We start from the raw sequence: 24,428 nt of genomic DNA, 5'->3' as shown, positions 1-24,428 counted from the left end.
GCGGGGGGCGCGCCCGTCCCCGCAGCGGGTCCCCGGCGGGAGCTCACTTCCCGTCATCCACGCGCCATCTAGCGTCGGGGAGAGGGGAGCGGCTTGGCACGGGAGCGGAACGGAGAGGAGGAGGAAAAGGCTCCCACACCCGTCCCAGCTCTCGCCGTTCCCAAAGCTGGTAAGAGCCATTTGGATATTGCAGCCAGAACTCCGGAGTGGCTCGGGGCGGGTTGTGAGGAGCATCGCCACGCTTCACTCTCAGGCATCTCATCCCCCCCTCCTTTTAGTGAATCGTTCCCCTTCCCTTGAAAGCAGCTAGCGCTCCCCAGAAATCCCCTCGGTACCTCACCTAAGCCACGGCCGCCGCCCCGATCCCTGCCCAAAACACCGCGAACTCCAAAGGGTCTGTACGCCGCTGCCGGCGGAGGCGTTGGACCGCGCGATCCCGGCTCTGCAGAGGCACACACCGACACGCACCGACACAAGCGCACACACGGACACGCACCGACACACACGCACACACCCCGACACACGCACATACACCGACACACAGGCGCTCACACAAACACACACGCACATGTAGGCACCGCCGCGCTACCCGCCTGCCCTGCCGCCGCCGGCGCAGCCGCCCGCAGCCCCTTTGTTCCGCCCGCGGAGCGATGCCCTGCCCGCCCGCGCTCCCCCGCGCCCCGCTCCGCCAGCCGGCGCCGACCGCCCCCGTGCCCCTCGCCCGCGGGCGGCGGCGGGGTGGCATGGCCCGCCCGCCGCGGGGGAGGCAGCGGGAAGCCCCTTCCCCGCCCCCGGCCGCGCCAGGGCCTCGCCGCCGCCGCCCGCAGCCCGCGGCAGCCCCGCGGCAGGGCAGGGCAGCGGCCGCAGCCGCAGCCGCGCCTGACAGCGGCCCCGCGCCGCAGGATCCGCGCCCCGCAAGGACGTGTTCCGCCGAGCTGCCAGGCGCGATTACGTTGTTTTTTCCCCCCACCCACCCCTTGAACTTGTTGCTTGGCGCTCGGCGGTGGCGGAGGGGGTGGGGTGGGGAAAGCCTTATTATCGATGTCCCTTTGGATGCGATCAAGCTTTCTCAGGAGCAACTACTTCCTCGCCGTTCCCGGCGGGGCGCGGAGATCTAGCGGCAGAGCCCGTATTTCCAAAAGTCTCAATGCAACTGAGCGCTTTCGCCAGACTTTCACAGGTAGGTGCCGCAGGCTGGGCACGTCCGGAGGGATGCGAGAGCTGAGCCGAGGGGAATGGGCGAGAGGAAGGAGGTGGGGGGACGAAGGGGGGGCATGATGCACCGCCGACCGCTACGGCACCGCGCGCCCCTGCCCCGCGCCCGCCTCAGCGGCCCCCCGCCCGCCCCGGCCTCCCCCGCCGCCAGGGAGCCCCTGCCCCGCTCCCACTCCACCGTCAACCTCCCCCGGCTTCGCCTCTCGCCGCCCTCTTGGGCGCTCCCGGAGATGCCCCGTGCACCCCACCTTCTGCGGTCGCCTTCAAAGCTCCCGCTCCTACCCCCGCCACGACCGCCGGGGCTCTGCCCGGCACCGATGCCCCGTCCAGGGAAGAGCCCCACTATGCCCCCTCCTTCTCTGTGGGGCGCTCCCCGCTCCCGGCGCCCCATCCCCTGCATCCCTCTGCCCTTCAAAGCATTTCCTGCACGGAAAACTTGCCTTAAAGTTTAATGCTGCCGCCCGGAGCTCCTCCCCCTGCCCCGCCGGCTCCCCCGGCCCCTAGCCGAGGTCTGGAGGAGTCCCCAGGGCGGCGATAAAGGTCAGGGAGAGGATTCATCCTGTCGCTGCTTCAAGGCTACCGCCGGGAAGGGGGGCGGCCCTCCCGGCCCATCCCCTCCGCCCCGCCACGGCGAGCGGCGGCGGCGCCCGCTGCAGCCCGCCCGGGAAGGGCTCCGCTGGCTGCCGCGGCCCGGCTCCGGCGGCGGGCGGGGAGCGAGCGGAGGAGGGGCGGAGGGACCGGCTGCATCGCGCGTGGAAGAAAATCTCCTTTCAGGTGGCTGCACAGCTGCACCAGAGCTACTAGCCAGCTCCAGGGTCTAGTGCTTTGAGGACCCTTGCTTCCATCCAGGGGCCTCGCATGGAGACCTTGTATCCAAAGGATCTAGCTGTTAGAGTACCTGCTTTGAATACATGGATTTCAAAGTGCTCTCATTTATTGCTCTAATTGTCTCTCCAGTGCCTGGAAAGCATATTCTGGGGTGAAAAATGGGAGGAAATGAAAAGGAAGCAAACAGATTTTTGGTGAATACTGAAAATCACAATAGTGTTCAGAAATTCACTTGCCTCAAAAACGTGTGAGCATTGGTATTTTTCTTTTCCCTCTCTGTTTTAGTGTCTGGACCAGAACTGTCTTTAGATTGACTCCCTTAGCTGTAATAGGCATTTGGAACCATGGCAGCAGGAGTAGCAGCTTGGTTACCCTTTGCCAGGGCAGCGGCCATAGGATGGATGCCAGTGGCCAGTGGTCCCATGCCAGCTGCTCCACGGCAGGAGAGAAAGCGAAGCCAGGACTCTCTAATTGTGCTGAATGTGAGTGGCATCCAGTTCCAGACGTGGCTGGACACCTTGGAGCGCTACCCTGACACTCTGTTGGGCAGTTCGGAGCGGGACTTCTTCTACCACCCTGAGACACAGCAGTACTTTTTTGATCGGGACCCTGACATTTTCCGCCACATTCTCAACTTCTACCGTACCGGAAAGCTTCATTATCCTCGCCAGGAGTGCATCTCAGCTTATGATGAGGAGCTGGCCTTCTTTGGTATCATCCCTGAGATCATTGGTGACTGCTGTTACGAGGAGTACAAGGATCGCCGACGTGAGAATGCTGAGCGCCTGCAGGATGATGCTGACCAGGATAATGTACCTGAGAGCTCCCTACCCTCAATGACAGCTCGTCAGAGGATGTGGCGGGCCTTTGAAAACCCCCACACTAGTACACTGGCTCTGGTCTTCTACTATGTCACTGGTTTCTTCATTGCCGTCTCCGTTATTGCCAATGTGGTGGAGACAGTGCCCTGTGGGGTAAGCCCGGGTCGCATCAAAGAACTGCCCTGTGGCGAGCGATATGCAGTGGCTTTCTTCTGTCTGGATACTGCCTGTGTCATGATTTTCACAGTTGAATATCTCCTACGTCTGCTGGCAGCCCCTAGTCGCTACAAATTTGTACGCAGTGTCATGAGTATCATTGATGTGGTGGCCATCATGCCATATTACATTGGCCTGGTTATGACAGATAACGAGGACGTCAGTGGGGCTTTTGTGACATTAAGAGTCTTTCGTGTCTTCAGGATCTTTAAGTTTTCCCGCCACTCACAGGGTCTGCGCATCCTGGGGTATACCCTGAAAAGTTGTGCCTCGGAGTTAGGCTTCCTCCTCTTCTCACTCACTATGGCCATCATCATCTTTGCCACAGTCATGTACTATGCAGAGAAAGGTTCATCAGCCAGCAAGTTCACCAGCATTCCTGCAGCCTTCTGGTACACCATTGTCACCATGACAACACTGGGGTAAGTGCAGCTGGTGTTTGGTTACAGCCAACATTTCAACAAGTGTATTGGCACGAACGGAAAATACGCAATTTAAAAAGATGTTGATAGAAAAAAATGCAAGGGTAAGTTTTTATTACAGAACTTTATGAATATAACTTGTCACTTCTTTCTAAGTGTTTTACAAATGTACAGGAGTTAACAGCATTGCTGGAATTAAAATAACCCAGGCCCCAAAAGTGCAGATAAACTGAAAAAACAAATAACAAAACAAAGCAAAAAAAAATGTCTTGAAATGCTTTGGTCTTGGACAGTGAAATTGGAATACTTTATCAATATCTGCGAGTTATCAGTGGATTTTAATGTATTAATGTATTTGCTGGTAGGACTTGATACCGTGTTGCTAAAGTAATAATAATTATAAGGAGAACCCAAGTGTAAGCATTTAATTTGATCAGTATGTGGATCTGCCATTTTGTTTAAAATGATGTATTGAGTTCAGTATTACAAAGTGATTTGTTTTCATGAGAATTATATCTTATCTTCCCATTCTTCATTGTATGTAAGACACTGAACACATTTCCTTTGATTTTCATGGACCTGCAACTTTTAAGTGACAGGTATGCTACACTGACTGGTGATAGACTCTGGAAAATGATCTGAGGAAGTGTGAGGCGTATGACAGATCAAGCATGTGTCTTTAAACATAATTCTGATGGCAGTATAAATTCTTTCAGAGAATTAGGTGTTAAAAAGGGTCATTGTTGACATTAGAATCCAATGCAGTTTAATGGGAAGAGGAGAGAGAGGATTATTTCATGAAGTCTCTGATACCAGAGTCCAATTGTATCAGCTGATTCTGTACACCAAGTTAAAAAATGCATTTGTCTGTAATTATAACAGGCACTTAGAAAGTTGACTAATTTGAGATGACAATTTTTTCCCTTTCCCCTTTCTTAATTTTGAGGTGTATAGTATCATCTATGAAACTGAAATTTCTTGCTTCCTTGGAAACTGTCTAGTTTTTTAATAATTGCAGATAGTAAATGACAAACTTTTCACTTTCATGCAGGCAAAGATCATCATTTTGTTACCATTTTGCCACATTTTGTTGGGACTGTTGAGATTTATGAAACATGTATAACTCTTAAATTTAACAAAATGAAAGTGCATTATTAAACTATTAGGAAAAAGTTGATTTATTATGTGCAATTGTAATTTAGTTGGGAAACGCACATACAAAATATTGAAAAAGATAAAGGGATTGTCTTATGCCACCATTTTTTATGCAAGGCTTTTATCTTCAGCATGATATAACAAATGAAGATAAATATAGTGCATTGTAAATATTTCATACTTCTTGTAAGGGCAAGTTATGCTAAAAAGGAGTGACAAGAGCTTTGGGGATTTTAATCAGCTTTTTAGGTTCCTGGGGTTTTTTTTTGGTTTTCATTTTCTTCTGATAGTGGCAAATGGGAAGTTACACATGCTAACTAGTTCCACAGTCCTGTATTTTCTGATGCTGATACTTTTTGCCATATATTTTTATTTAGAACTGTGATGATTTTAAGAAAGCAGATCTTAAGAATTTACTGATATTTAGAATGTATAATGTTATTATAAAAGAACAGAAGCTGGTCCGTGGTTTTTTTGTAATGAAAGGTATTTTCCAAGTAGGTTGTTTCCACTCTTATGGACAATGTGAAAAGTACTTGTCCATGGTACTGAACATAATCTTTTCTTGGTTTGTGCCCAATTTGCGACTGATCATGACACAAGTAGGTTTTTGGTATTTGGTATTGATATGATTTGCTTGGTGGTTTTTTGACACACATATATGGATATTATTCTGTTGTTCTGGGTTTTGAGGTATCATTGTAAGTAAAATCTTCAACAGTACTGGTGAGATTGGAGCATGATTTAAAATGTCTTTAAATAGAGCCTAAGAACCTATTTTCAAGTACCCAACCACACAATATTTTGATTCTAAGGGTTACAGAAAGTGTTAAAAAGAATCCACTCATGCTTAAATCCTTTTTCAAGGTAGTTTGCTCAGAGAAAGTTGTAAGTAGGTTGTACAGAGATCCAAAGTCTCACCCTCAGAAGTTCAAATATGAGAACATCACCAATTGCTATGAAATCTTTAATCAGTGCATTAGCTAGATGATGTCCTTTAATTAACATCATAATAACCATATAAATTTTATGTACAAATGGTAAATATATATGAATAATTTAAATAAAATTAGCATAAAAAAGGTCTGAAGGCTTTTTAGTTGATGGAATAATTACACAAAGGGAGAAGGAAATTACAAGGAAAAGCATCAAGGGTCAGTGAAAACTGACTGTAATTAATACTGCTACCTTTACTGTGCGCTAGAGCTTATTGCCTCTACTGATACAGCACTCCTTTTTAACTTTATTTTTAGCTGAATCAGGGGTATATAAATGGACTTGATAGGAACAACTTTTTTCTTTAAGAAGAAAACTTGGTGAAGTCTTTATGTCTTAAATGACAGTAGCACAGAGGTTATGTGAAATCTTACAAAAATACACAAAAGCTAATAACAAATGATAGATTAACATAAAGTTGAGGTTTTGAGTCTTGGTGTCATTCTCATATTTTGCCAGATAGCAAGGGTATTGAGTAAGCTAACTTTTGCAATTTGGGGAGTTATTACCTTGGAAGCAGAGCTATCTTTCTCAGTTCTGCATGATTGCTGAGCAATTAAAATGTCTTTAAAAAGCATAGATTACATTTTCCTCTTTACAGTGCTAGTGACTTCAATATTACTACATTTTTGCCTCCAAGGATATCCCAGCTATTAACTGCTGTTGACTGCTCAGCTCAAGTAACACATGTACATAGAGATGTTATATGAAATAAATGAAAAAGGAATGAAAGAAAGGGAAGAAAGAAGGAAAGGAATAGAGAAGGAGAAAGTGAGAAAAAAACAGAGAGAGAGAAGAGAGAAAGATGACTCTAGAATAACAGCATGCACTCTGCCAGAAACTGAGCTGTCTGATTTTAAATTTCAAACTAGTGTTTTATCAGGATTAATTGTAGCAAAAGCAAAAGTAAAGTGCAAACAAGAGGAGAAAAGAGAATAAAATTGAAAGAGGTCACAAAGCATTTTATGGAGATTCTAGATAACAATGAAAAGCATAGAAGTTAGGGGAAGAATCAAGGTAGTGTAAAACTTTGCAGGAAAAAAAAAGTTCAAGTCTGTTGAATTGGGACTGGCAGACTTCCATGGGGGCTTGTGAACATCTACCCCCATAATGACAGTTATGTCACCTTCTGCTGTCACCTTATTCCATGAGAATCTAATAACTTTCCTTCTGCCCTGTCAGTATCCAGCAAATGGGCTGGAATAGCTGGTAAGGTTTTGGTGGTGTAAGGGTAATGTTCGTTCCCAAGTCAGTCAGAGCTGTAGTGTGTATTTTATAAAGATACTGTATTTTATATAAGGAACATAGTGCTCTTCTGTGACTAGTTCTAAAGCAATCTTTCTGCTATATTAAAATTCTATATTTATAGGCTTTACACTGAGTAGCTTTGTCAAGTCACACAATGCTCTGTAGATGAGGACAATACTTTATGAAGGGAAGCCTAAACACAAGACTACTCATTTATTTGCTTTGATTGTATAAACTAGAGATGTGTCTTTCAGCAAAGATAAAGCAACTAGATGTTTTCCTTATTTGTTAATATAGCCCATAAAGTATGAGGGATGCCACCTAAGATGTATCAAATTCCCTGAAGACTTATAATCAAACAGATCACTAGGTGTGACAACAGAAAGTCTCAAACAGTGAATAGGGGAATAGGGCAATTTCGTTTTCCTGCACATTCTGTTCTTTCCCATCTTCACACCTTTTCCATTCTTTTTGCATCACTACAGGTATGTTATATCTATTTCTTTTCTCCATTTTTTTTCCAAACTACCACTTTCTATAGTTTTCCTGTTTGGGGTTTGTCTACTGACTTGGCACTTTTCCTCCCATCTTCAAGACAACGTTAATATTCTTAATAAGGACTCCTCTAGCTTCATTTTTTCTGCTTCTGCTTCTGCTGCTTTGTTCCAAATTCCTCATTCATCCTTCACCCCTAGATGAAATCTTTCATTGTCGTGGTTTTGCCCTGGCTCAATTTACTTTTATACTCCCCATACAATTAGTATCAGTTGAGAGAAGGTTTATGCAGACAAAAAGAGACTGAATTAAAAAAAGTATGAGTATTTATTATTAACAAGCTAAAACTAAAGAATTATATTTACAACAATTCTACTTGAGTAAAAGGTACTATGTATTTACAAAAGATACTTCTCCCCCCACTTCCCTTTATATCAGTCCAAGGAGGAGAAGCAGTCCTTTTCTGTTCTCAGAATTCCAGCTCTCTCTCTCTCCAGTAACTCTGCAGCACTTTCGTCGCAGTTGGAACTTCTTTATCTCTCTCTCTGTGTTGGCCTCCAGGGCTGGGCCTACCCCCCTCCTGGGTTAAAACCGAAGGCTGGGGTTACCCAGGTCCTGAAGGGTCTCCTTCCATAGACTTGCAAGGGGACACTTGCTTACTATGGATCTTCTTCCACAGGGTTACAGGGGATAATGGTTTAAGAGTTCACCCCTGTTTCCCTATGGAGGTCCCTCCCCATGGGAGAACAGTCCTTGATTGACTTCTCGGCATGGGTCTAGTCTGGATCCCTTACTCGGATCCCAATATCCCACCTGAGCCATTTTCTGCTCCAGCGTAGGTCGTCATTCCCCTCAGGGTCATAAAGTCTTCAACAGGATTCTGCCTCATCTGAGCCGCTTTTACTCCAGCATAAGGCTTTCTCTCTGTTAAAGTCACAAATCTCTGGTGCATCCACAAGCTCCTCTGTGAGCCGCATGGGGGGTCTCTTCACCCCAACAAACTTCTACAGGTGGCAGGGATTTTATTTTTCAGTCTTTACCCTGCTGAAGGGAGGGAGAGCGAAAAGGAGAAAAAGCAGCTCTCCCCCCTTCGAACTTTTCTTCTCTCTCCTGCGACTGCAGCTTTGACCTTGAAAATTCTGTTATCTCATGGCTGGAATTCTTCTGCAGCGGTTTCTCGTCTAAGCAGTTCGTCTTTTAAACCTTTTTTTTCTTCACTCTCTCACAAGAGAGAAGGGAGGCTTCAGTACTACACCTGCCCCCCTCCCCGGCCCAAGCCGGGGGAGGAGGGGGCCTTGGCCCTCCTCGGGCCCGCTACCCTTCTACATGGCTGCTGCTCCTAATTTCAACTGCGCAACAACCTTCTCTTCCGTTTTCTTAAAGATGTAATTAGCAAAGGCGTCACTGAACTTTTTGATTGGTTTTTTGTCCGGAAATCACCTGGACAAAACCATCCTCAGCCCCAGGGATGGGTTGGTGGGCAAAACCACGACATTCATTCATCATAATTTTCATTCATTTGACCTGAACTTTTCTCAGAATATGTTTTTTGTCCTGACCTTTGTTTGATAGATGTTTTCCTTATGAACATCACAAAATTTCAACATCATCACCTTTTTCTCAAATACCACACATTATGTTGTTTTCCTTTTCTCACCATTGTGCCATTGTGAGTACCTTTAGTTCCTTATGGTCTCTGCATTCTAGTTTGAAATAATCCATCTCGTCAGAACTTCTACTAAAAAAAGAGTTCAATAAAATCTGACAAGAGAGCACAAAATTCAAAATCTTTGTTTTGTGAACGATTTCATTAAAAGTTCAAATATACTTTTATGGTGAATATTACAAAGGTAAAGATTATCAAAGTTGGAATATTATTTCTGTATCTTGTATTGGCTCAATCATTCATTTTTGTTTGATATTTTTAACTCTGTTTCAAGTAGAATTTTTCTATTTTTGTCTTCTTATACACAACCTAGTGAATTTTGTATTTTACAAATGTGTTTGATGTCTCAATCTATTTTCCCTTCACAGCAGAGACATTTCGCCTGAATAGTGAGAATACTGTATAGCAGATGAGGGGCAAAGTGTAGTGTGATTACCTTCAAAGCACATTGCTAGATATTCAAAAAGGGCTCCAGGGGGAATCTGTAATACTAAAGGTCATTTTGATGGCAGTAAAAAAAAATTATTTGTTCTCTAATAAAAAAAATTACTCAAACTGCATTGGGCTGTTGTTGGCTTGACAGAGAACAGAGTCATTGTATTCTTATTTAGTTCCACTGGGGACCAGCTTTTGTGTTCTAAAAAATCCTGAAGATCTCTTACAGGAAAAGAAGTTAGCTTATTCCACTCATTTTTCTTGAGCATGAATTTCCTTAGTTCAGTTATGAATAGCATGAAGGTGATGCTTAAAAAAAGATCTTTCTGCTCAGAATCTAATATATTTGCTTCTTTGCTAGAAACAGATGGAATTTTGTTTTCTTGTTGTTACTGTGAGGCAAGAATAAGAATAATTAGATGAGTGTGGGCCAGGATATAGCAAAGAAATAGGCTTAGTACAGCAGAAAAAGTCATCTCAGAGAATAATTAGGACTCGTGCTTGATCTATTAATTGGGGCCTATCATTCAACTAATCATCAGTGAATACTGTGATTTTAGTAGAATCTTTAAGTGATCAAGCCTAAGAAGTTCAAACTGAGTGATGACAATCTGTATGTGACTCACATCATTGTGCCTCTGTCTCAGAAGAAAAATTTGCAATATAAAAGCCATATAAATCTATGAATACCATATTAGAATACTGTGTTATTTTGCTACTGTGCAAAAAAAAAAAATCTGGAAATGGAGACTATTTCTGAACATGGGAACATACAAATACTGCAGAAATAAAATGATTATTCAAAATAAGTTGAGAACATCTTGCAACTTCAGGGTGACAACTAACTTTTCAGACATTTGAAAGAAAGTCTAATGAACTACTCCTTTTACTTGATTTTTATGCTATTATAGTCCATTGGCAGAAGTTCATAATTTGCATCACGGTAAGCTAATGAGAGAATAATCTGGTTCAGCAGCAGTTAAGTAGGAGAAGAAGGAGTATAAATTAGAAATACAGAAAAAAAGTTTAGATTCAGCCTTAACAGGTTTCATCAGTTACCTGACAACAGAGCTGACAGAGTGATGGAGAAGATTCTGTACATTTGTTGGGCAGTAGATAAGAGCACAGATTTTCAAGGAAGACATAGTCTTATAGTCTTTAAAACATTTTTTTTTTTTGTGAATTATGTATGCAGTGGAGAAGGGTTATTAAATTTATAGAGAATGCTTTGAAATTATAGACCTATGCTACCTCTTTTGGAACAATAATAGTTACCATGCTTGGGTTTCGAATCCTATCACAGTTAGTTGCCTAATTTCTACCACTATTTCTTACATATATTTTTCTGAAGCATATGATTTTGATCTTCCTGTGCCTCTGGTAATATTTGTAATCCCCCTTTTAAGTAGAAATGATGTAGGGTTCGTTTTGATGAAAAAAAATCCATTTTCACCAAAGTACCTAAGAAATTTGTGTTATTTCCACAACATAGACTTAAATACATGTGAATTGAGTTGAAATAAAAAATAGTGCATTTTACTAGAGCACCTGATGTGCAACAGGTATAAGTGTTCTGTAGAGAAATAGTGGATACAAATATTTACTCAGGTATCTGGTGCATGAAGGCTCAGTTTTAAACATGAACACATATGAAGATCATGTTATCAGTACGTAAAAAAAAAAATCCAACAGCATTCAGGTCTATTATAATTCAAATGAGATTGTACTCCTTTTCTCATAGCAGCAAAGACACAGTTTATGCATTATTAGAAGATCTATCTTAATGTACCCAGTTATCAGTACAGAGTTCCTACTATCATCAGTTCAGATTCTAGCATTAAGTGCATTGACAAAAGCTAACAAAACAATGAAAGACTACTATCTATCTAAATATTAAAGATACAAAGATATTATTCATATAAGCAATTGTCTTTTTGTGTATTTAGAAAAGCAGTTTCCTTTCTTATATTCCACTGTGCAATATTGTTCCCTACTTAACCTGAAGGTGAAAGCATTTTGAGCTACTGTGTAAATGTATTTTACTGCGTAAATTAGAGTTTGATCCTGCAAAGTTACAGAAAATGTGAGGTTGCCAAAAAAGCTACAAAAATGTTACTAATATGAACAAAGTCAAACTTTTCATATTTAAAATATTTGGGTAAAGTATTTTTCATATCATCCCTGTTATTTCAGTTTCATCTGTTTTTACTGGTTTCTTTGATCTGGTTGGCTTAAAGGTGAAGTCAAGTCTTACAGACACAGAGATCTCCTGTGTTTATTTATTTATAGGAGCCAAACATCTTAAGGAAGATTTTTTAAAAGGCGTTTAGGTATCTGGAGATGCAGATAGGCACTCAACTTGAACTCTCAAAAGAGGCCTAGGTGCTTAGAAACACAAAGCAGAACATTTGAAAGAAAGTAAGCTGTGAAGCTAGGTATCTAGTCACTGTAGAAAACAGTCTTATGTGCACAGGAATAACTACCAGGAAAAGTACAGAACACTGTATGTAGACTTAGGGTATGTCCAAGAGTTAGACTCAAATGTTCCTATCAGACTCAAATGGATCCTACTAGCATTCAGGTCTTGTTAAAATACAATATGTCCTATTTTCACATAGTGTAGAAAAGAGATAAAAGTGCTGTGTATATGTTATTCTTAGGAAAGAGGAATGAGTAATTCAAGGAAAAAAAAAAAGAAGGGTAACTAAAAAAGTAACGTAAAGGATCCAAGGGATATACTTTTTATCCTAATTTTCTTTCTCTGTGGTTTTCAAACCAAGAGTTCAGCATGAGAAGATATGTAAGAAATGGAAGCTATGACATGCAGATATTGTTAAATTAATTAAAAAGTTTTTAGAAACTGGGTGAAAAATTATTAAACCATATCAGGTAGGTGATTCCATTTTTGAAAGAAACATCTAGTCTGAGGATTTATGGATTTCAGTAGGTCTCATATTTAGCTTATACAGAGTAAATTTGTTAAGATGCCAATGCGTGGTAAGAAACGGTAAACCATAATTCTCGATTTTGACCACTGCAAATTCATCTCCTTCTCTGGTATGCTGGCAAACATTTTTATATATTTTGTGTCTATTTCATTTATTATTTTATAATAACATTATAATCATATATTGTTTGTAGACTTATGTAGGAGGTTTGAGAATATTTGTCTGCATTTGGATTTTCTTTTTGTGCAGTAATATGAGCTTTGTAAGCACAGTCTATTGCTCTGCTAGATGATTTTTACCTAATCTGTGTTCTGAAAAGAAGCATATTTAAAGCACATTTCCCTACTTTTCCTGATTCTTTGTAAAAACAATTATTTCCTGAGGTAAGTATCTTGTATTACAGTTCTTTCTCTTTGAAAGGCATTGTGATATGAGTTACTTCTTAACCAGATAGTGTCTAGCTCAGCTTTCTACTTAATACCACTTGCACTAAATCTTCATATTAAAAAAAAAACATATGAAGCAGGACTCCCAATATTAAGAACACTTTTATATTTTTAAATATGATTTAATGTAATATAAATATTAAAACAAAAATGTTACAAAATATGTATCTATATAAATAAATTTAGCTCTTTATCATTGAAGTCTCAGTGTCCTTAGCTAAAACTTCTTATGGTATAACAGGCAGTGTGAACTTCTAGGAATTTATTTAATTACTCTGAGTGCTTTGGTAAATTAAAATAAAGTGAGTATATTGCACTACAGTTTTAAATCACTTTGGATTAAGAATTAACATTAACATTCTTTGATTAATTATTATTTTGGCAAAAATGTTTTGAGGCCAAACCTCAACTTTTTTCCAGTGTGTATCCAGAGACATGATTTTTTTATGAATCGTACTGGCAGATTCTCAAAGTATTTTGGCTGATACATAGGGAACAGTCTTTCAAGTTATCACTTGCAAGCTTGGCCATGCAGGCATTCCTGTAAATGGCTGAGAGTTAGACTGTGAGGTTGTGAAGGAAGTAATTTAAGACTGTGTAATAGCTTACAGTTTGAAAATGTCTGTTGCGTCCTAGCTCATTAATTCTTTCAGTAAGACAAACCAAAAGAGTTTTCTGTATGACAGCACATGTAATGTGAGTAGGATCCTTAACTTTTCATTGTTGTTACTGTTTATATCCCCATTTCTTTTATAACCCTAAAGAGGAGTTTTATTACTGTTTTAGTGGCTTGCTTTCAGTTTCTTCAACTTCAGTCTCTTTCAGTTACAAGCAGTTAACAATTCCGTGAGCATCCTTATCAGCTATGGACAGCGACCACTGCACTGTGCAGAGTTGCTTAGGAACAAAATTGATGCTCTTTGGCATGGTGCATTACAGCTGCAACATGCTGGTCCCCAACTCTCCTACTTCCCACAGAGGAATGAAAAGCAAGGAGGTTGAAGATGCTTTCGAAATCTGATTGTGAAGAGAATATACTTGTTTGGTTTAGGTTATCTAATCACTACATTGTTGGTAAATAGTGGGTTAAGAATTATGGTCTTTCTGTTGAAGATACGGCAGTATCAAAAAATCTTTACTAACAACTCTTTTTAACAGTAACTTTGTAATTTAAATACCATAGTATCTTGTATCACAGAAATTAGCCTTTTTAGATTTTCTAAGCTTTTTGGCTGGCTTTTTTATTGATGCATTTGTTTGCAATCAATCCGAGTTGAGACATATACCAAGGACTAGAGACAGGAGAACTGGGCAAACAGAGTAAGCACACCTATTCTCACACTTCTAACAAGAGTTATAGGTGCAGCTGTTTCTTGTGTTTATTTGAAATGTATTTATATAAAAAGAAACTTCGAATATTTCAAACTCTACAGGGTTTGAGAATTTAGGTAGTATTTACTGTTTTAGCACTTGGATGGAAAGCTTGAAAGAATACAAACTGAAGCTTTCTCACAGATAATGTAGAGTAAATCTATGCTCAGACAGGCTTAACGATTTGACATGAGCAGTATTAGTTATTTTCCATGTGAAAGGGAAGCTTAAATTTTATCTGATTTGCTTGAGAACACAGTCATCAACTAGTCGTATGTTAATATGTGTTGAAAAGTGCTGAGTTTTAGAGGTAAATATTATAGAGGAAGCTCCTTCCAAAAAATCCCCACGTAATATGTGATATGTATGCTGTCCTTCTTAGACCATATTTTACTTCTGTTACCTCTCTCCCTTCATCCAGTCTCAGTCAGTTCCTTGCAGAAATAGTAGCTGCTGAACGACTGCAACCATTATCATTCTTTTAGCCTACAGTTTCTTTCCTTTGAAAGCCCAAACTTTTGAAATTTAGTGCATTAAATCATCCATGGGAAAAGCAATGTTGCTGGTCAAGCTGGTGAGCCCTTCAACATGGTTCAGTCTCTTGCCATCTGAACAGAACTATGACAGCCTCTCTCTAGGGACAGGCACATCTGCAGACCACAGATGATGCTGACTAGTTGTGTCTGACACACACAACCATTGATTTTAAAATACAGACACTTTTGTGCAGCAGTGCACACACGTAAGATAAAAACCTAGTTGTGGAAGAGGGAGATAGGAATATGTTTTGTTTCATGTCTCTAGAAAAGAAGGCCTGGAGTGAACTGCCCAAATCCCTTTGGATGCAACTACCTTCTGGTAAGTGTCTGCCCTGAGCCCATGAGTACAGCATGATGTCTGTCAGGCAGTGATCCATGGAGTGGATTTACAGTGGGTTTGACCATGCAATAGGAAAGAGGTTTTGGGTCTTAGAACACTTTTCCAAAAGGTATGTGAGCTTTCCCTATTACTCTGTGTAGTCACCATATTTAGTGTGCACTGCTTGCTATGTCTTTGCAAAGAAATTAGGTAAATACAGAGCAAAGTGCCAGATGATGTGGAATACTGGACAGGAAAATGGTTTGAAATATGAATTTGGATCCACATAAGTGGATTTGAAAGATACTCATATCAAAAGGCTGAAAACAGATTGGTTCATCTCTTTAGTCTCAGTGATGTATCTTCTGGTTTAATATACTTTCTGATACCTGTTTTTCAGCTCACTAGTTATACTCAGAGCTTCCTTTGTTTTCAAAGCAAACAAATCCAAATCCAGCAGGAAATTTTCCTTAAATAAACCTTTCGTGTTGTCTGTATACAGTTCTTTTCCCAGTCCCTATGTTTGTGTGGAAGGATATAGCTACAAAATTTAGAGATTGGATCTTAGGAGTGTTTTTTTAAAAAGACAATCAGGGCATACAACTCCTTTAAAGAAGACAAGTAGGACATACTGTACAATAGAATTATTATAGAAGAATCTGGAGGTGGAATTCCATCTTATTTCTCTACCAGTTGCTTACTATCTCTGCAAGACATTTAAATATGCCTTAACTTACTCCTCCAAAAGTTAAATCCTTCTGAACTAGTCATCCTTGTCTCACTTAGGAGGTAATGAAGAGAAACAGGCATCTGGATGTGCTCCTTTCTCTGCACTGAGTATAAATGAAATTCATTATAATTAGTTAAGACTTTAAATACCAAGTCAAAATGGATGATATAAATCCCAACATCCATGGGTAGCTGGTTTGGACTAGTCTCCTTGTTCCCAGTTACATAACTGTGAAAGGCCCATAACATATTCCTTTCAAAGATCATAGCAGAGTACATGCTTGGCATTTGATGACAATTCCCACTTTATAAAAAAAGGCGATGTGTCTGCTACATTTAAACTCAAAATATTCTTGTTTTGTGTAACTCTCAAGGCCACATCAGTGCTTTTATTTTTTGGCCTTTTCCAAAAAACACACACAAAAAATTTAAGTTTAGAAAGGAAAGGAGTTTTAATGTTTCTACTGGCTTAGAAGAAGCCTCTAGAAAATTGAAAGAAAATTTAAGTAAGAATCTACTGTAATTTTCTTCATGAAAGAAGTCATTCTTCAAATATCGATGCACTTGAATTAAGATATGGAGAGCTTGAATACCTTGACTTAAAAGAGTTGTAAACTATCCCTGTTCTTCTGAATGGGAAACCTAAAGACCATGTCTCACGGTGGTATTTTTAGCTGTTTCACCACTGTCCATTGTTAAAGGGTCCAAATGAAGATGTATCAGACATATTTCCCCATGCCATTGTTCTAGTGTCTTCCAGGAGGTGTCAGAGCCCTAGACTACAGTTAGGCATTGCCAATGCATAGCTGTGAAGCAGCGTGAAAATTTTAAAGACACACTAAAACAAATTAGAGCAGGAACACTCTACTCACTGCAGTAGTCATTTTCATATTTAATTCAATTTAAAAAATACCATTTTCTTTAAAACTGCTTCCAGACTGGAACACTACAGAAGCTTGATGGCCATGACCGGGAATTATGACAAAACTGCTTCAGAGTTTATGTCTTTCTCATTTTCTTTCTCAACTTCGTTGACTTCTCTGTAAATCATCCAATCTCTCTGGTGAAGAAATTCTGTAATTTGGTGTGAAATCCTGTTATCGACAATAATTTGGTTTAACTCATTTTAGTTTGTCTTCATGATCTGCTTCTCCAGAGTAGCAAATCTCAAATTTGCCAGCTAGTAGAAGTGGGAAATAACAACATTTCCTTCGGTAAGTTTCTCTTTTGTGTAAGATTTCATGAAATTATGTTCGTTTATGCTTTGTGTCATATTAAGTGACATTTTGAGGAAAGAGATGAATGAACTGCAGAAGAAATAACATTCCTATTTTTTTCCCCTCAGCTGACCAGCTTTATCATAAACTCCCAAACAAGCTCTAGAGCGAAAGTGCTATCTTGCACAACTACAGAAAATTTGCTTCTCCTTTGAGGGGAAACAGTGGTTATTTAATAATTTTGGGTAATTAATTTTGATTAATTATATTTTTTTAAAATAGGGCTCTTCCTGTTTGCTGTTCAAGCAAATGCTTTTTAAAAGCTTGAAGAGTGATGATATTGATGGGAAAGAAGCTCTTTCTTAAGCTTCTTGCTTACTTCTAAGTTTTCCTTGGAAAAAGTCCTGGTGCAAAGATAAGTTTCTTTGCATACTTCTGAGTTTTGACGTTATATTTTTAATGTATCTAGACCAAACCCTTTTTGTAACTGTTTTCCTAACTAGGTTGCTAGAGAGAAATAGATAAAGACAATGTTGAAAGCTGAATTGCTAGTCCTGCAAGAGAGCAGCCTGGTCGAGGCTAATGGTCTGTGCCAGGGTGGAATGGTGAGATGTGAGATGAGAGAGTGAAGGTGTACGATTCTTTCTGAATCTTGGCAAGAAAGGCACAACAACAAATGGCTTAATCAGATAGATACTTTAAAAAGATAAAGAGGAATATAGATAGCTAGTAAATCGTATATCCCTTGAGATGCTGGGACCCTTGCACTCATGTAGCTTTGGATGGGTTGGATGGATCTTTCCACAGCGTGCTGTATCAGTCCTGTGCATGCAGAGATCTTTCTTTTTGGTCCTTCATTGTATTGCATAGTGTATATATATACATATATATATATATATGCACACTTTTTTTTTTTTTGGCAATAAAACAATGTTCTCATGAGAACTTCTTGCTGCACTTTTAGAGGAAGGCAGGCTCATACAGGTGGCATAATCACCGATACTGAGTTGCCTGCAGACTCCTCTATTGCAATGATCTGATCATGTTTATCCTGCATATGAGATATTTGTGCGACACAGCACTGTCTGAAGTTGTGAATGGACATTCAGCACAGGTCTGTTATGCTTGCTTAATTTCACTGTTATTTGCATCACTAACTCTCCAGCATACTGTGGTCTTTGAGTCAGGTTCTCTACAACAGGTTTGTGGTATGTGAGGTGGAAGAAAAATATACCTCTTCACAAGATTTTGTTACCATAATATAAGAATTGGTGACTTATTTGCTGATTATGGTTACTGAATTTGATCAGAGAATTATAAAAAGAGCCAAGAACTTTTGCAGTCAGACTTAGGGAAGCATCACTCCTAATTTTAAAAAGAGGAGAAAGGTAGATCCAGTGAATCGCATACTGGTGCGCTTCGCCTCTGTGGCTGGGAAGACCATAGAGCAGATCCTCATGGAAGAAATGTTAAGGCACAAGGTGGTCATGTGAGACAGCTATCATGGCTTTACGAGGGGCAAGTTGTGTCTGACCAGTCTGGTGGCCTTCCATAACGGAGTGACTTCAGTGGTTGACAAGGGAAGACTGACCAACGTCATCTATCTAGACTTCTGTAAGGCCTTCAGCATGGTTCCACATGACATCTTTATCTCCAAATTGGCCAGACATGGATTTAAAGGGGGAATTGGGTGTTCTCATGGATGAAAAGATGGACATGAACCAACAGTGTGTGCTCACAGCCCAGAATGCCAACCGTGTCCTGGGATGCATCAAAAGGAGTGTGGCCCACTCCCCAGAGAAACTTGTTACTGTGAGGCACTGGAGCAGGTTGTCCAGAGAAGTTGTGGATGCCCCAATTCTGGAAGTTTTCAAGGCCAGGGTGGATGTGGCTGTGAGCAGCCTGGTCTAGTGGAATGTGTCCCTGCCCATGGTAGCATGGGGTTGAAATTACATGTTCTTTAAGGTCCCTTCTAACGCAAAACATTCTATGATTCTAAGGTATCAAGGTAAGTTGAATATGTTCAATTAAATATCTAGAATTTTTCCCAAAGAAACCTCATATTTTTTCTAAAAGTTTCACATTAAAACATCAAGATCTCTTGCAATGTGAGGTAATAGAAAATTTCTTCAAGAATCTTTGAACTTTTGAACTTTTTTTTTCTTATGTGAGACTTTGATAAAAGCAAATGTAGTTGGAAAATATAATTTATGAATTTTCTGTTTCCAAAAAGCTGTTAATGAGAACCACTTACTCTTTATTAATTTTCTTTTAGAAATGTAGAACAAAAACTCAAAATGACACATGTGGCTTGTTTGATTTGAATTGCTTTTGGGATTTCAGTTCAAAGCAATTTTGACTTTTCATACATACGTGGAATGGAGAATATTTTAAAGGAAAAATGCTACAAGAGCACAATTTCATTTAATGGTGAAGGGTTGTAATCCAGACATTACTGATATGTACTTTTTTGACTTTAAAAAAAATTAGAAAAACGAATGGCAAAATATCCACCAGTGCATATCAAATAAAAAAGATACAGCTTCTGCCTTGGGAAGTCCTTAAGTGGCAGATTGCTGAAGGTAAAACAGGTGAAGTATCACTATATTCTTGCCTTTGCTTATGTCCTACCCATGTCATTTGCCCCTGCCAGTTAATGGAAATGATGTAACTGTGGATTGGATCAGGTTTAGATTAGGGAAATAAACTTTTAAACTTTTTTTCCTAGATACTTTTAAAGAACTGTGAACAATGGATACAATATAGCTATTCTAAAGTACTGAAGGTTCAGAGGCTCCAAGAATATCATAGAGCTTGAATACTGTGCAAATAGGGAAACAGATGCTTTAAGCTCACAGATAGTTCTTATGGCTCTTATTTTGTTCAGCTATTTATATAATCAAAGGTCGCAATCTACAGGGTGATGAGAACTTTTTTTAGCTTCAAAATACTTAACAAGTATTTCAGTGTAAGGTGAATAAATGCCGCAGCACCCGGGAGTACCTGAATGCCTTGAAGGTTTTAGAGGTATTCACTTGATCCAAAGCCCATGGAAATGAACTAGAGACTTGAATTTCACCTCAGAGCACTTTGCATCAAGTTTTTGTATAAAAAACCAGGTCAACAATTACTTTCGTGAATTATCTCAAACTCTTAAGGATTTAATCCAAAATCCATGGGAGCGGTAACAGAGATTCCTTCAACACATGTATTGCTCTCAGTACCTTATACAGAGATAGGGTGGAAAAAACAAAGGATAGAGTTTAATTATTTATTGCAGTGTAGTTTCATCATCAGGAAAACAGTAAGATAATACATTCCAACTTCTGATGTAACAGGTTTATCTGTCTACAGTTTATCAAGAGGAAACTCTTAATGGAAAGCAAATGATACAGCAATCTCCTCTGCTAACATGGATGTTGAGTCATACATGGGATCCCTTCCTAGGTATTTCACAGAAGTTGTTCATAATCGACACTGGAGTAGGGAATTTGCTGAGAGCTTCCTACAGCTAAAAGGGGAACGAGTTGGCATTTTTTTCCTTAGCTTATCAAAGTCTTGTTAACTCACAGAAGCTTTCAGGCAACCTTGAAAGTGTATCACGCACTAATATCATCAGAGAACATGACAGCCAGAGTCTGATGTATCTAATTTTGGACTGGTATAACTGCTATTTAGAGCAATAAAGATTTTATCTGTTGGTTGATCTGCTTACTGAAATAGTCAGTGAAAAATGTGCCATATATCTCCTTGTTATTCTGTTGGCATAAAGGATATTTGAAGACATAGTTCTGCCTAGACTTTGGGATTCTCCTGCTAACTATATTATGATAAGGTTATATATTGTACTTGGCACTGGTGAGGCTGCACTGTGTCCAGTTCTGGGCCCCTCACTGCATCAAAGGTGCATTGAGGTGCTGGAGTGTGTCCAGAAGGGCAACAAAGCTGGTGAAGGGTCTGGAGAGTAAGTCTTATGAGGAGCAGTTGAAGGAGCTGGGGTTGATTAGCTTGAAGGAGGGAGACTTAGGGAGATATTATTGCTCTCTACAATTACTTGAAAGGACGTTGTAGCCAAGTGGAGGCTGGCCACTTCTCCCGGGTAGCAAATGATAGGATGAGAGGAAACAGCTGTGCTAGGGGCAGTTTTGATGGGATGTTAGAAAAAATTGCGTACTAGAAGGGCTTTCAAGCATTGAAATAGTCTGCCCAGAAAAGTGGTTGTGTCACCAACCTTGGAGTTAGTTAAAGACTTGTAGATGTTGCACTTGGGGACGTGGTTTAGTGGTGAACATGGCAGTGCTGGGTTTACAGTTGGACTCAGTGATCTTAGTGGTCTTTTCTAACCCAGGATTCTATATATGAAATGGGCATAAAGAGGAAATATTCAGTTCCCTAACAAGAATCTGTGAAACCATCAGTTAAAATGAATGGCTAGCTAGGACCCATACTTGTCAGCAGCCCAATGGTTATTAAAAGGACTTCTGTGCTTACTTACCTTTCCACATTAAAATCCATCACTCCTAGTGATCATCACACTTTCTTAGGTTCCTCTAATACATGACCATTAGCTAAATAATTTATTTAATGAAAAACAAATAAACTTGCAGTTAGGTCTTTTCTGATGTAAGATATGAATGCCTGTACTCTGAAAATCCTGTAAGAAGGACTGAGAGAGACTAGATCGTATTCTTGGGTTTTATTCCATTTGAGAGAACATTGCAGCTCTGTTGGCATGGATGCACTGCATGAGTGACTTTATGCATATTCACAACTGTTTGTTGGAAGGAATTGTCTTATTAAACTGTAATCATGTAGCATGTGTAAATGAGTTCTGTGAATAATGGGTCTCTTTATCCTTATTGCCTGATATGTGTTGTTGACTAAAAAAGTTTGTTTGATGACATTTACTCTTCCAGGAATGTTACCAATCATCTGATGTCTGATTTCCTTTTCTGCTTGAGAAATTTGTTTTTCCTTATCTCATATATAAATAATGCTGACTCTTCTCTGTTCCTCTTGAATCACATACTTGAACAAAAAGACAACTGAATCTAGGGGTGTCTAAATGTTAGTGTAGGTGAGATGCTCAAATATATGTGTCTGCTTTCAGGTGAGCTAAATCTCTCTCTAGACTCAGTTACTGCAGTGGGAGCTTCAACATTAGCTCACATGCAAAAACCAACATGCATACACCAAAAGTGTCTTCACTTTCTACTTGAATCCCTTTTCAGGACAACAAAATGAAATTGTCATGATGCCAGAGCTGTGAATTACTTTTCTTTGTTCTTTCCACCCCCTCTTCTGATTTGGGACTCCTCCTCTGTGTGAAGATCTATTGTAGTTTAACTGTTCCTTATTCCATTTTCAAGCTCCTTTCCCCAAGATGCTTTTCCCTAATGATACTGTCTACTCAGACAGAATATCAAGAACTTGCTCAGGATGATGCCAAAACAGCATGAAATAACTGCTCAGAGACGAATTTTATCTTTAAGCAGCAATGTTGGGGAGGCTAGCTGGCTATTGCTGAAGAAACTAGCTCCAAAGTTCTCAGTGAAAACTCAGGTAATTTATACAGTTTTCATGAGAGGTTACAGCATCTTTGCATACATATTCATTAGATTTCAATATCTAATCATCATATTCATAATAGGCGGGGTTTAGGCAGAGCTTGAGATGGAGTCTTCTAGAATCATCTTTTGGGGAGTCTTTCAGTGGTTGTTCCTGTTTCTTCGGCCTCATCTTAGGGGTCTTTTCTCTTCTTCCTCCTGTGAACTTTTCAATTTTCTTTATTCACAGGGGCTTGCAAAACCCCTCCTGACTCATTGCTCCTTTATCTCCCTGGATGATGCCCATCTTACCCTAATTTAAGACTACTATATTGACCTTTCTACTGTCTTTATTAGAACAGAACAAACTATCTCTGCTATGTAGGCAGAGCCCTTGGAGCAAGGTACCATCTCTCCCTTAGTTAATCCTTAGAAGCCTGCATTCCTCAGAGCAAGGTACTGAAACCTTCCTCCTGGAGCAAGATTCCGGCATCCTCTATGTTAACTCTTTAAATCCTTGTTTCAAGGAGAAAGGGCTCAGAATATATTGAACAGGTCACCTCAGAAAAATCTGTGTACCCATATTATCTTGAGACCATTATGGTTATATTACAATAGCTTCTGTACATGTCTTTAAAGAGTCGCAGGTAGATACTTTTCTGCTGATTGAATAAAAAGAGGGGAAACATAGAAAACTCACATAATTTAAATCTTCTGTCCTTGATAGTGCATTTAATAATACAGCTGAAATTTTATTCCAATATATGAAATATTTCTAGAAGAAAAGAGATGTGCATAAATGTTTTGAAACTATACCGCAAACTAGTGAAATTAAATAATAGAAACTACAGCAAATTAAACTAAAGAAATATGAATTGTGAACACTATGTCTTAAGATAAAAAAGGCCATGAGAAACTACAGGGAACATTGTACTTGCTGTATTTAAAAAATGTTTTGTCTTTTTAAATGCAGAAGTTATTTAATGCTGGTTTCATTTGTGACAACCTTATTGATCCAGTAAAAAAGAGAAACATTTTTCACCTGTGCATTATTTTTTAAGCAACAATGTAGGTAAATGGGTGGAAAAGTTAATTTCTACCAGCATTTGGGTTTGGAGGCAAAGCATTTTCTTGGATGGGCTTTGAATCAGGATTTATGTCTTACAGTATATAATGTAATGTTTCTATGTATTAATCCCATTCCAATGGGAGCTGGAGTGTCAGGTTTTTCCCACCCAAGTGAAATCCAAGGTAAAGGTTTTTACCTACTTTTCTTATCAGAAAGGAAAGCAACACTCTTATGATGACTTGTGGAAAAGTTGATGAAAACTGAAAACATTTCTAGAATTTTTGATTTTTTAAAATGTTAAATGTGTCATGGGAAGGTTTACTTACTTTATGTAATCCACTCCAAAGTGTGTGTCTTAGCTGTCAGTTTTGAACATATCAATGTGTAAAAGATGCAATTGCTCTTCAGGGATGAGGTGAACTCTAGCAGTTAGATGCTGTGCAAGCTTCTGAGACTAGGCACCGTGACGATTTTGTAGGCATCTCATTAACGAACTGTAGTGCTGCAGCATGCTCTGCTTTACTTATTTATTGAAGAGATAATGGGAAATAACTGGTTTCTTTGTGAAGTCATAAATAATATGACAGAAGGATATTAAATGCACTGAGATGTGACAGAGAAGCTAAAAACTTGTGGGGTTTAGTATTTTATGGTGCCAGTTCTCCTTTACCAGTACATGTGTAACCAAGAGATACCTTTTAGCTGGTTTTGTGAACAATTAGCAATTTAGTGTGCTAGCTACTGAAA

The 24,428-nt window shown here is 39.9% G+C and overlaps 1 protein-coding gene across 1 annotated transcript in view; it reads left to right on the top strand.

The window, feature by feature from the left end:
• Positions 1 to 851: 851 nt before the first annotated feature.
• Positions 852 to 24,428, top strand: part of KCND2 (potassium voltage-gated channel subfamily D member 2) — a 271,807-nt gene continuing 248,230 nt past the window's right edge. Inside the window, exons 1-2 of the mRNA XM_050324205.1 lie at positions 852 to 1,180; positions 2,329 to 3,502. Of these exons, the coding sequence (XP_050180162.1) occupies positions 2,388 to 3,502 (1,115 nt within the window). The 5' untranslated portion in view covers positions 852 to 1,180; positions 2,329 to 2,387. The remainder of the gene's footprint in view (positions 1,181 to 2,328; positions 3,503 to 24,428) is intronic.

This window comes from Myiozetetes cayanensis, unplaced genomic scaffold, assembly GCF_022539395.1.
Source record: "Myiozetetes cayanensis isolate MyiCay16 unplaced genomic scaffold, myiCay2020 scf3, whole genome shotgun sequence".
In the NCBI taxonomy this organism is placed as follows: domain Eukaryota; kingdom Metazoa; phylum Chordata; class Aves; order Passeriformes; family Tyrannidae; genus Myiozetetes; species Myiozetetes cayanensis.
The sequence above is the reverse complement of the archived record's forward strand: the minus strand, read 5'-3'. Positions and strand labels throughout refer to the sequence as shown.